The sequence below is a fragment of the Microcebus murinus genome, chromosome 11 (genome assembly GCF_040939455.1).
Source record: "Microcebus murinus isolate Inina chromosome 11, M.murinus_Inina_mat1.0, whole genome shotgun sequence".
Classification (NCBI taxonomy): Eukaryota; Metazoa; Chordata; class Mammalia; order Primates; family Cheirogaleidae; genus Microcebus; species Microcebus murinus.
This window is the reverse complement of record NC_134114.1, coordinates 31,176,125-31,188,822: the sequence shown is the minus strand read 5'-3', so window position 1 is coordinate 31,188,822 and position 12,698 is coordinate 31,176,125. Positions and strand designations below refer to the sequence as shown.

At 40.6% G+C, this 12,698-nt stretch overlaps 1 protein-coding gene across 1 annotated transcript in view; it reads left to right on the top strand.

Moving 5' to 3' along the window:
• Positions 1 to 5,343: 5,343 nt before the first annotated feature.
• Positions 5,344 to 12,698, top strand: part of MROH2B (maestro heat like repeat family member 2B) — a 61,481-nt gene continuing 54,126 nt past the window's right edge. Inside the window, exons 1-6 of the mRNA XM_012777780.3 lie at positions 5,344 to 5,684; positions 5,798 to 5,860; positions 7,036 to 7,097; positions 9,454 to 9,564; positions 11,217 to 11,376; positions 12,407 to 12,505. Coding sequence (XP_012633234.2) covers positions 5,833 to 5,860; positions 7,036 to 7,097; positions 9,454 to 9,564; positions 11,217 to 11,376; positions 12,407 to 12,505 — 460 coding nt within the window. The 5' untranslated portion in view covers positions 5,344 to 5,684; positions 5,798 to 5,832. The remainder of the gene's footprint in view (positions 5,685 to 5,797; positions 5,861 to 7,035; positions 7,098 to 9,453; positions 9,565 to 11,216; positions 11,377 to 12,406; positions 12,506 to 12,698) is intronic.

Sequence of the window (12,698 nt, the reverse complement as noted above, 5' to 3'; positions counted from 1 at the left end):
CGTTCCTGTGCAGGGAATCTCCCCGCCGGCATCACAGTCCGGGGAGGCCTGGTGGCTTGTGGTCTGGCCTGCTGGCAGAAGCCCAGGAGTAGCTGCGGAGTTGGGGAGGGTGGAAAGAAGCGAGGCCTGCTCCAGACTGCGGGTATCAGACAGCCCCACCACCACACCCAGACTTTCTGGCTGAGCGGGACCATTCGAGCCCCACCCTGAGAGCTTTTCTTGGAAGCAGAGAACAGAACTTTGACCCCTGCTAACGGCCTGAGGTCAGGCTTACCCAACCCAGCTCAACCCAGAACAAGAGCTGATAACAGGACACAAAATCAACAGCATAGCCTGTTCCTCCAAGCAAACGCCACCTACTGACAGGGACAGCATCTTGCACAGCCTTTCCACGGCACACACTTACTCAATATACAGGGGGTGGTCCAATCTCATCCACAGACACCACCTAACGCCTCAGAAATTAAACAAGGTGTGTGAATACCCACACAATAACCTAAAGGAAAGAAACAACAACTGATCGACATGAGAAGAAATCAGCGAAAGAACTCAGGGAATATGAAGAACCAAATGGAAAACACACCCCCAAAGAGGAGCACCAGCCCCCTAGAAACGGACACCAACCAAAATCAGGCAACCAATATGACAGAAGAGGAATTTTGCATGTGGATCATAAGAACACTCACCGAGTTGCAACAACAACTCAATAACCAACACAAAGAAACCACAAAAATCCTCCAGGATATGGAAAAAGTAATAGACACAATGAAAAAAAGTGTAACCGAACTCCTGGAAATGAAGAATCAATTCAAGGAACTACAAAATACAGTGGAAAGTCTCAAGAACAGGGTAGATCAAACCAAAGAAAGAATCTCAGAGCTTGAAGATAACACCCTCCAATTAAATAAATCAGTCACAGAAATAGAGCAGAGAAACAAGAGAAAAGAGCAAAGCCTACAAGAGCTGTGGGATTATGTGAAGAAACCTAATGTGAGGGTCATAGGGTTACCAGAAGGGGAAGAAGACAACACTCAAGGGTTGGACAAGCTGTTTGAAGATATAATAGAGGAAAATTTCCCAGGCCTTGCTCAAAATCTTGATATACAAGTTCAAGAAGCTCAGAGGACCCCTGGGAGATTCAACGCAAACAGGAAGACGTCATGACATGCAGTCATAAGACTGACCAAAGTATCAACTAAAGAGGCCCTTCTAAGAGCTGTAAGACAAAAGAAGCAAATAACATACAAGGGAAAGCCAATTCGAATAAAATCAGACTTCTCTAATGAGACTTTACGAGCAAGGAGAGACTGGGGCCCCATTCTCACTCTTTTGAAACAAAACAATGCCCAGCCTAGAATATTATTCCCTGCAAAACTAAGCTTCGTATATGAAGGAGAAATAAAAACATTCTCACACAAGCAAAAGCTCAGAGAATTCACCAAGATAAGACCAGCCCTACAAGAAGTACTTAAAACAGCGTTACGCACGGAACATCATAATAATAACCCATGAATATAAAAACAACCAAAACCCAAAGATATTAAAGGCCAGATATTACAATGGCTCAAGACAGAAATCATAGCAACAACATCCAACCTAACAGAATGAACAGTAATCTACCTTACCTATCAGTTCTCTCAATAAGTGTGAATGGCTTAAACTCTCCATTCAAGAGACATAGGCTGGCTGAATGGATAAGAAAATACAGGCCAAGTATATGCTGTCTTCAGGAAACACATCTAACCTGCAAGGATGCATATAGACTAAAAATAAAAGGGTGGAGATCAATATTCCAAGCAAATAGAAGCCAAAAGAAGGCTGGTGTGGCAGTTCTAATTTCAGACGATTTAGTTTTTAAACCAACAAAAATAGTGAAAGACAAAGAGGGTCATTATATAATGGTGAAGTACACAGTTCAACAAGAAGAGTTAACAATTTTAAATATAGATGCACCCAACTTAGGTGCACCCAGATTCATAAAGCAAACCTTACTGGAGCTAAGCAAATGGATTAATAGCAACTCCATAATCGCCGGAGATTTCAACACCCCACTGACGGCACGAGACAGATCCTCCAAACAGAAAATTAATAAAGAAATAATGGACTTAAACAAAACTCTAGAACAATTGGGTCTGACTGACATTTACAGAACATTCTACCCAAAATCCACTGAATATACGTTCTTCTCATCAGCTCACGGGACATTCTCTAAGATTGACCATATCCTAGGACACAAAGAAAATCTCAAGAAATTTAAAAAAATAGAAATCATACCATGTACCTTCTCAGATCACAGTGGAATAAAACTAGAAATCAACCCTAACAGAAACTCACATTTCTACACAAAAACGTGGAAATTAAACAACCTCCTACTAAATGATTACTTCGTAAATGAAGAAATCAAGACGGAAATAAAAAAGTTCTATGAAGAAAACGACAATGGAGAGACAAGTTATCAACTCCTCTGGGACACAGCTGAAGCAGTTCTGAGAGGAAAGTTTATCTCCATAAATGCCTATAACCAAAAGACAAGAAGATCACAAATAGACAATCTAATGAAACGACTCAAAGAGCTGGAAAAAGAAGAACAGACCAACCCCAAACCCAGCAGAAGAAGTGAAATCAACAAGATCAAATCAGAACTAAACGAAATTGAAAACAGGAAAGCTATTCAGGAGATTAATAAAACAAAAAGTTGGTTCTTTGAAAAAATAAACAAAATTGACACACCATTGGCTAAGCTAATGAAAAGCAGAAAAGAGAAATCTCTAATAAGCTCCATCAGGAATAAAAAAGGAGATATCACAACTGATCCCAAAGAGATACAAGATACAATTTATGAATACTACAAAAATCTTTATGCACACAAACTGGAAAATGTGGAGGAAATGGACAAATTTCTAGAAACACACAGCCTCCCTAGGCTCAACCAGGAAGAAATAGATTCCCTGAACAGACCAATCTCAACAGCTGAAATAGAAACAGCAATTAAAAATCTCCCTAAAAAGAAAAGTCCTGGTCCAGATGGCTTCACACCCGAATTTTACCACACTTACAAAGAAGAACTAGTACCTATCTTGCAGAAACTATTCCACAACATCAAGAAGACCAGAAACCTCCCCGACACCTTTTATGAAGCGAATATTACTCTGATACCAAAACCAGGAAAGGATGCAACAAAAAAAGAAAACTACAGACCAATATCCCTAATGAATATAGATGCAAAAATTTTCAACAAAATCTTAGCTAACTGAATCCAGACACTTACCAAAAAAATAATCCACCACGACCAAGTGGGCTTCATCCCAGGGATGCAGGGATAGTTCAACATACGTAAATCTATAAATGCAATTCACCACATAAACAGAAGCAAAAACAAAGACCACATGATTCTTTCAATAGATGCAGAAAAAGCTTTTGACAAAATTCAACACCCTTTCATGATACGAACACTTAAGAAAATAGGCATAGAAGAGACATACCTAAAAATGATACAAGCCATATATCAGACCCATAGCCAACATCATACTGAATGGGGAAAAATTGAAATCATTCCCACTTAAAACTGGAACTAGACAAGTCTGCCCACTATCGCCACTTCTGTTCAACATAGTGCTGGAAGTCTTGGCTACCGCAATCAGACAGGAAAACGGAATCAAAGGTATCCAAATTGGGGCAGAAGAGATCAAACTTTCACTGTTTGCTGATGATATGATATTGTATCTAGAAAACCCCAAAGATTCAACCAAGAAACTCCTGGGACTGATCAATGAATTTAGTAAAGTCTCGGGATACAAAATCAATACACAGAAATCAGAGGCATTCATATACGGCAACAACAATCTACTTGAGAACCAAATCAAAGACTCAATTTCCTTCACAATAGCAACAAAGAAATTAAAGTACCTAGGAATATACTTAACCAATGACGTAAAAGACCTCTACAGGGAGAACTATGAAACACTGAGGAAGGAAATAGCAGAGGATGTAAACAGATGGAAGTCCATACCATGCTCGTGGATCGGCAGACTCAATATCATCAAAATGTCTATACTACCCAAACTGATCTACAGATTCAATGCAATACCTATTAAAATCCCATCAGCACTCTTCACAGAGATAGAAAAAATAATTTTACGCTTTGTATGGAACCAAAGAAGACCCCAAATATCAAGAGCAATTCTAGGCAACAAAAACAAAATGGGAGGCATTAATATGCCAGATATCAAACTATACTACAAAGCTGTAGTAATTAAATCAATATGGTATTGGCACAAAAATAGGAATATTGACCAGTGGAACAGATGTGAGAATCCTGATATAAAACCATCCTCATATAGCCATCTAATATTTGACAAAGCAGACAAAAACATACGCTGGGGAAAAGAATCCCTTTTCAATAAATGGTGCTGGGAAAACTGGATAGCCACCTGTAGAAGGCTAAAACAGGACCCACACCTTTCACCTCTCACAAAAACCAACTCACGCTGGATAACAGACTTAAACCTAAGGTATGAAACTATTAGAACTCTAGAGGAAAAAGTTGGAAACACTCTCCTAGACATCGGCCTGGGCAAAGAGTTTATGAAGAAGTCCCCAAAGGCAATCACAGCAGCAACAAAAATAAATAAATGGGACATGATCACACTACAAAGCTTCTGCACTGCCAAAGAAATAGTCATGAAAGTAAACAGACAACCTACAGAATGGGAGAAAATTTTTGCATCCTATGCATCCGATAAGGGACTGATAACTAGAATATACTTAGAACTCACGAAAATGAGGAAGAATAAATCAAATAACCCCATTAAAAAGTGGGCAAAGGACTTGAACAGAAACTTTTCTAAAGAAGACAGAAGAATGGCCAACAAACATATGAAAAAATGCTCAACATCTCTAATCATCAGGGTAGAAGCAGTAGCTGAAAACTTTCGTGAGCCCTTCTTCTTGGCCCCTTTTACATTCATCCCTATAGACTTCTAGTATCCACTTCCTGCTCTTCCTTTATTTTCCCCATATTAACACATAGTCTGTCTGGACAAACAGCAGAGATTGTGATCATGGAGATTTAGAGTTAGGGGGCCAATGAGACAAGATTTAGGTTTATGCTAGAAAAATTGAGAGCATTATGGCCAAGAGGTCTGGATAAAAATTGATTTGAAAACCAAAAGAAAGGTTGGAGTAAGACAAAAACTCTTGAGTCTGGAGTGAAGCCAAGATCCTAACCACATCCCTGAGGAAATAGTAGAGAGAGAGGCAGAGATGGCTTTACTTTGCTGCTTGCTGTCCGTTGGACATTCCATTCAACTGCCCCATGGGCATTCCGGCCCACTGAGCGTGCCCCGTTTATGTGACTGACTTTCGCCAAGTAGAACAATCAACAGGATCACCATAGAGGCTTACCAACACCAGGCCAGTAGAGTGACCACTGAAAACCATTACCAAATTTGTCATCAATGGACCCAAATTTAGGGAGAGGAACTCCTTTGGTCTACAACAATGGTTTGAATCCCAGTCTCTAATTTCTTCCTTCTCAAATATTCTCATCTCCACCAAAAGGACAACATTTGGTGAGATGCAGCCATTTTGGGGGTCAGCAGGAGGTCAAAAGCAAGAATATGTCGTAGTGGTAGAATACAGCATTATCCTTAACAGCAGGCCCATTGCTGGAAGCTCCAGCTCAGGTACCAATCAAGTGGAGGAGGGATTTTCCTTTAGAGAACCTTATGTGAAACTTATATGAGAAACTTGCCTACCTGCTTCTTTGATTTTCAGCCTTACTATTTCTGATACTTAGGTGCTATCTTTTAGAGAGCCTGAAATAGTCAAGACATGGCTCATGGCATGGAGGACTCCACAGGTAAGCATCATCGGCTCCTGCAGAGTCAGGGCTTCTGCTGTGTGTTTTGTGTCTGTGGAATCGTATGCGTATGCAGGGGCTGGGCAATGGCATGTCATTGTGGAAAGTCTGCACACTTCAAAGGTTTCATGAAATGGTTTGCTAAAGTAACATCATTTCTCTCAGTACCCCCTTTATATTCCAAAATAATAAAATTATATTGATTGTGATGGACCAAAAACAGGCTGGAGGCCTGAGAGATGATTGTGTTTTACCTTCTTTAAAAATGCATAGCCTACCTGAGAAGAAAGTGGCTATATAGCAAAGAAAGGCAGTTTTTTGTTTAATTTCAATTACTAAAAGAGTTCTTTTATTACTAAAATATTTTTCCCCAGTTTCCATGTACATCTGCCTTTCTGTTTTGCCAAAAAGACCACACTAAAGAGGTGTGATGTTTAATGTGGAAGCTCATGGGAAATCTTTACCTTAAAACACATCTCTCCTACCAACTTGTCTTGTGGTGTGAAATTGCTCAATCCCTTTGACTCAAATTTTTTAATTTTCTGGAATGCTTTATGCAAAAACACATATTCCTGGAAAGTGAAGTCAAAAACATTTAGGTCATTATCAGAAAATAGCAATGTCTCATGAGCGTGGGACCAGGAGAAGGATCCCAGCAGACAGAGGAGGGTAGATGGGAGTGAAGAGGGTGTTGAAAAAGAAAACAGGCAAGGTGTTGAGGGAGGAGGAGTGGAAATTAAATGGCTATATACACCACTGCCTTCTAATGCTCAGGTCAGGCATAAAGGATTCAGCTCATTGAATCTTAGAGCTGAGCCTTGCTAGAGAGGATATATAGGGCAGCACCAGCTTGACTGAAGGGATAAATAGGAATCAAGCATCTTTTATTGTCCCCTCCACATTTAATTCAGGTTTTGAAAAAATTACTGAGCATCTGCTATTTTCAAGTATGTCAGGGTATGAAATATAAGGCACAGTTCTTGCCATCAAGGAGCTAGCAGTCAAGGGAGAGAGAGAAAAAGAGAGAGAGAGAGAGAGAGAGAGAGAGAGAAAGAGAAAGAGGAGTGGGAGGGAGGCAATAAATGAATGAATGAACTTTCTATGACTACTGCAAAATAATTAAAAGGAGAGCATTTCAGCACATATTTTAATTCTTCTTTTTCTTTACATTTTAGAGGTGTTTGGAGATATTAACCTTACTCTTGGTATGCTGAACAAGGAAGATCATGTTAGCAAGGTAGGACAAATAGGGAAAAATCTCTTTCCCATTCACCTTTTTTAGTTTAAATGTTGCAACATTTCATATACATCGTTCTCTGCCTCAACTTTCTTATTTTTCTCTGGCTTCTTACATGGCATTAGATTTTTCAGAAAATGCAGCTGTAATGGGAGTCATTACATATGTTTAAACAATGATATTTAGCATTTCAAGAATCACAGTATGTATGTCTAGAAGATAGCAAAAGAATGTTCTTTTTCATAATGTTATACAGACAGATGTGGAAAGAGAGGGATGTCAGACTTACAACCACATGGATGACAGCCTCTTCCTTTATAATTTGAGGGCTCCTACAAAAATCCTAAAGGGTCTCCCCTACTCATCTGTAATGCCATTTTATAACTAGAAATGTATTTCTCTGAGAAATAAATGCTTTTCAGACTGCAACAACATTTTATAAAATAATAATAACTGTCCTCCATTGAATACCTATCGAGAAGTAGAGTACTAGATATTTTCCACACAACAGTGCATTATACAATATGCATTCTTTACAACAACTTTATGCCATAGGTATTGTTATTTCCATTTAACAACTGAGAAAAGATGAAGCACAGAGAAGTCACATGACTTACCCAATTGAGAACAGCAGGACTATATCCAAATACAAGCCCATCTGGCTCCCAACAAAGTCTCCTAATCATTATTCAATGTTGCCTTCCTGTGAAGGGCAGTGCCTACCAGGGTGGGGAACCTGCAGTCTTGGGGCCACATGCGGCCTTCTGGATCCTTGAGTGTGGCCTTTTGACTGAATCCAAATTTTATAGAACAAATTCTTTTCATAAAGGGATTTGTTCTATGAAGTTTTGATTTGGTAGAGGGGCCACACTTGGGGATCTGGAGGGCCACATATGGCCTTGAGGCCACAGATTCCTCCTGTATCTCTTAATTCAGTGGCTCTCAACCCTGACTGTGTATTAGAATTAGAATCCCTTAGAGAGTTTTGGGAAATTACCAATAGTCAGGCCCTACTACCAGGGATCCAGTCTGTGAACAACCTGAGCTTTTAAAGCTCTCTGAGACAGTCCTAACATTTAGGCATGGTTGTAAAAACATCTCAACAACTTCTTAGTAGGCATTAACTTTCCCATAGAGCACCATTTCTCAAACATTAGGAATCGCTTGGGGAATGGTCTCTGGATCCCAGAAGTGGTGAAGGTGAATTTCCAGGGAAGAGACCAGAGAATATGTACTTTTGACAGGCACTTCCAAATTATTTTTATGGTAGATCAAGTCAGAGAGCAGTAATAGCTAGCAAAACCAAGGGGTTAAGATGCCAGTTAAAAGTCAGACTGTTGGGTTCAAAGTGTAGCATTACCACATAACACTGGACACATTAAGCTCTCTGTGATTTAATTTCCTTCTCTATAAAATGAGTGTATTACTGGTACCTAACAGAGGCTTGTTGTAACCATTAATGAAATGTCCCGGATAAAGAGCCTCACACAGTTTCAGGAATACAGGAAAGGCTCCATAAATGATAGCCTTGCCAACAGAACAAGGCCTACAGAAAGGAGAGAGCCCGCAGAGCAAGAGAGGCTCACAGGTGGTCAGCCAGGCTGTGACAGTACTTACAGGGAAGAAAGCAGAGACCAACTATGCCTTATTCTCAAATTTCCCAAGGACCAGCCCTGAGGAGTAGGGCAAAAAAAAGTTATATCACACCTTAAAGATGGATGCAACACCTGGAGGTACATGTTAAGGCTGTTGGACATTTCAGAACACCAGTCTGTCAGCTTCCAGAGGACACGTAGCCACCTACGATTTAGAAGAGCCAGCGCACACGGCATCTGGTCAAGCCACATGATTCCTGGAGGCTGCAGCTCTCTCCAAAATGTTGATCACAACCATCTCTCCACAAAGGCATGAATAAAATGAGGGCCTGTAAACCTCCCTTAGGACCCAGTTTCGTAGCATAGCAGCCTCTTTGGGAATCAAGTGTGTTCCCTAGCAAGATTCTCAGTCCTTGGTAGTAAGAGCAGCAATTAGGGTAACAGACATTTCCATTCCCCTGTGTGCCCTACAACGGTGATTTTCAACAGACTTTGATATGTTGGGCAGCCTGCCCTGCCTTCAAGTAGAACCTGCTGTAGGAAGGTAGTCAAGTTAAAATAGTTTTCAGAATTAACTCTGATCTATTTACAAGACTTTGACTCCTAAAAATGCATATTATGTTCAGGAAGTCTCAATCAAGATATATAAAAGCCATCGTATAGATACGTTGCTTTCTTTAAAGTTGTTCTTCATTTGGACTTCATTTGATTTCTTTATTTTCTCAACTCAACTTTCTGTGCATACCTTTGTGTGTTCACAGGAAGACATTTACAGTCATCTCACTTCTGTTATTCAGAATACTGACATCTTAGATGAAGCAATTGTCCAACGGTTGATTTATTATGCTTCTAAGGACATGAGAGATGAAAATGTAAGTTGGTTCTTGGTAGTGACTCAGCATCAAGGCCAGCAACACGGTCCTTAAGTGACCCACTGCACCCAAATGGGCGTCCACGAGCTTTTTCTACATTGCTACTAGGGCCGTAAATCACTTTTATTTGTTCTTCCTAGTAACTTGGATACAGTTACTGTGCCTGTTATTTACCTTTCACAGATGAGGAAACTGAGGCAAAGCTAGCAATGACTTTAGAGCTAATATTATCCAACCTCCTTTTAGATGAGAAAGTGATGCTTAGAGAGATTTTTTTCAAAGTAAAACAGCTATCTATTGACAGGACAAGTAACTAGAATCCAGCTTTCTAGGCTCCCATATCACTTTTTATTTCATTATGTGCTTCCTTATCTTGGATTGTCTGATAGACATTGTAGCAAAATAAAATTATATATATACATATAGATATATATGTTTTGGGACAAGGTTTCACCCTGTCACCCCAGCTGAAGTGCAGTGTGGCATCATCACAGCGTACTGTAAACTCAAACTCCTGGGCTCAAGTGATTGTTCTGCCTCAGTCTTCTGAGTAGCTAGGACTATAGGCATACTCCATCCACCATGCCTGGCTAATATTTGTATTTTTTATAGAGATGAGGGCTCACTCTTGCTCAGGCTGGTCTCAAATTCCTGACCTCAAGTGATCCTCCCACCTTGGCCTCCCAAAGTGCTAGGATTTCAGGCATGAGCCACTGTGCCCAGACTAGTAAAAATTATTTGTAGAAATAATTTCAGTACTAGGATGATATTATTTTCTCCCAGAAAGAAGTTTTACTTGTTCCTGCCAAGGGCACTAGCAATCTATGATCACTTTCATGGCTTGAGATTTCTGGGCCAATTCTGTGACTCAAAGTTGGACTGCAGTTCATGTGAGGGCTGAATTAACATTTCATCTCAATACAGCCCTTTGGGGTCTTAGCCCAAAAATGGGCAGTGGAATGACCGGGGTCTCACCATTGATTGACCCCAAACTCTGACTAATGCCCCAGAATGCTTCAAAGCAGTCTCAAATACAGGCTTTATCTCTCTGGATTCTCAATCTTTTCCAGATTTCAACTCAGTAACTCATTCCACTCTATCTTGTGAGCTTCCTAATGTCTTATGAGTATGTTTTTTAATATCATGTCCAGGTCTTTTATTTTTCTCAGCAGGAGGGCTGATACTTAGCTTTAATTTACTTAGCTCACCATCACCAAAAGCAGAATAGCTTCAACTTCCAATGGCTTCCCTTCCAATAGCTCCAACATCAAAGATATTATTTACCGGGGTAACACCACAACCAAAGCTTTCAACTCCCAGCCCATTTTCTTTCATCATTCCTTTTAGTCTTTCGATCACAGTATTTGTATTACTTAAATGTAAAATATAAACCCTATGTTCATGGTACCTAATCAAGCAGCAAGAAAATATCTATTGACCCCAAGTTTACAAGAACCCTATCAAAACCAGTTTTTTAAGCGCATTCAAATTTCCTCTGCTTTCCCAACTACTGACACCTACAGTTTTACAACATATTGTTCTCCCTCTATCTCAAAACTAGAGGAACTTTTAAATATTGTGTAGACTAGTTAACTGTAGACTCACTTTGCTCTTCGTCTCATTGTAATTATTATTTTTCTTTCCCTCCTCAGATTCCCAGAGAAATCAGAATGCTAGCTGGTGAGGTTTTGGTATCTCTTGCTGCACATGATTTCAACTCTGTGATGTATGAAGTACAAAGTAACTTCAGGATCCTAGAGCTGCCAAATGAATTTGTTGTGCTTTCCCTGGCTGAATTGGCCACCAGCTATGGTAGGACGGAAAGACTCTCCACATTTTCCCTGGGAAAGGACCACCTCTAATTGTCTAAAACCTAAATGGGAGCAAATGTAGAAGAGACAGTATCTCTACCTTCTGCTGTACTAAAAGATATTGATAGAGGGATGTGGGCAGCTGTTTATGAGCATACATGAGCCTACTAACCATCCATCAGTCCAGACAGCTCTGATTTTGGCTAGACTATCTTTCATCCTCACCTTCCCCTAGATCTGGCTTTATGTTTGCAGAAGAGCATTTTCTATAAGGTGTATCCTGCAAACCATTTAACACTTAGATGAAATAAGTGCCATTTGTTCCTACACTCCTTTATTTAAGATATTTGGTGAGGCAGGGCGCGATGGCTCATGCCTGTAATCCTAGCACTCTGGGAGGCCAAGGAGGGCAGAATGCTCGAGGTCAGGAGTTCGAAACCAGCCTGAGCAAGAACGAGACCCCATCTCTACTATAAATAAAAAGAAATTAATTGGCCAGCTAATATATATAGAAAAAAGAAAATTAGCCGGGCATGGTGGTGCATGCCTGTAGTCCCAGCTACTCGGGAGCCCGAGGCAGAAGGATTGCTTGAGGTTGCTGTGAGCTAGGCTGACACCACGGCACTTACTCTAGCCTGGGCAACAAAGCGAGACTCTGTCTGGAAAAAAAAAAAAGATATTTGGTGAGCACCTGGTATACTTGTTACATGTGCCTTGGGGATACAGGTAAGGTCTGGTGGGAGAGATTGGCATTAGTAAAATAATTATCCAAATAAGCAATCACCACTAAACAACAGCTACAAATGGTTGTACAGCTAGGACCTTGTTCTCAGCCAATCACTCCTTGATTAACTACAGCCTGGCATTAAGGTGAGGTGTGGGAAAGGGGGGAATAGTAGGAACACCTTCCTGCTCCACATCATCCACCTCCTCCATGCAGCCCTGAAAGACTCCCTGTTGATGTGAGAGGAGCCACAGACCCCTGAGTGTGCTAAGATAAATACCACCTCTCTCCTGTCTGCCCCCTGCAGTGTCCCAGAGCATCCCCTTCATGATGATGACCCTGCTCACCATGCAAACCATGCTCAGGCTGGCTGAGGACGAAAACATGAGGGGAACTTTCTGCATTGGTGGGTATCCCTGTGATTTCCTCTTTGCTTATGAATAGATTGCAGACTACTAGCCTTATAAATTGAGCAAAAGTCTTCATTTCCTGTAACTCCAGTCCTGTCCTGTCCTGTCCTAATAGAAATAGCTACCATTTACTGAGTGCCTGCCACATGGAATTATCTCATGCAGCCCTCCCAGCAATTCTGCAAGGTC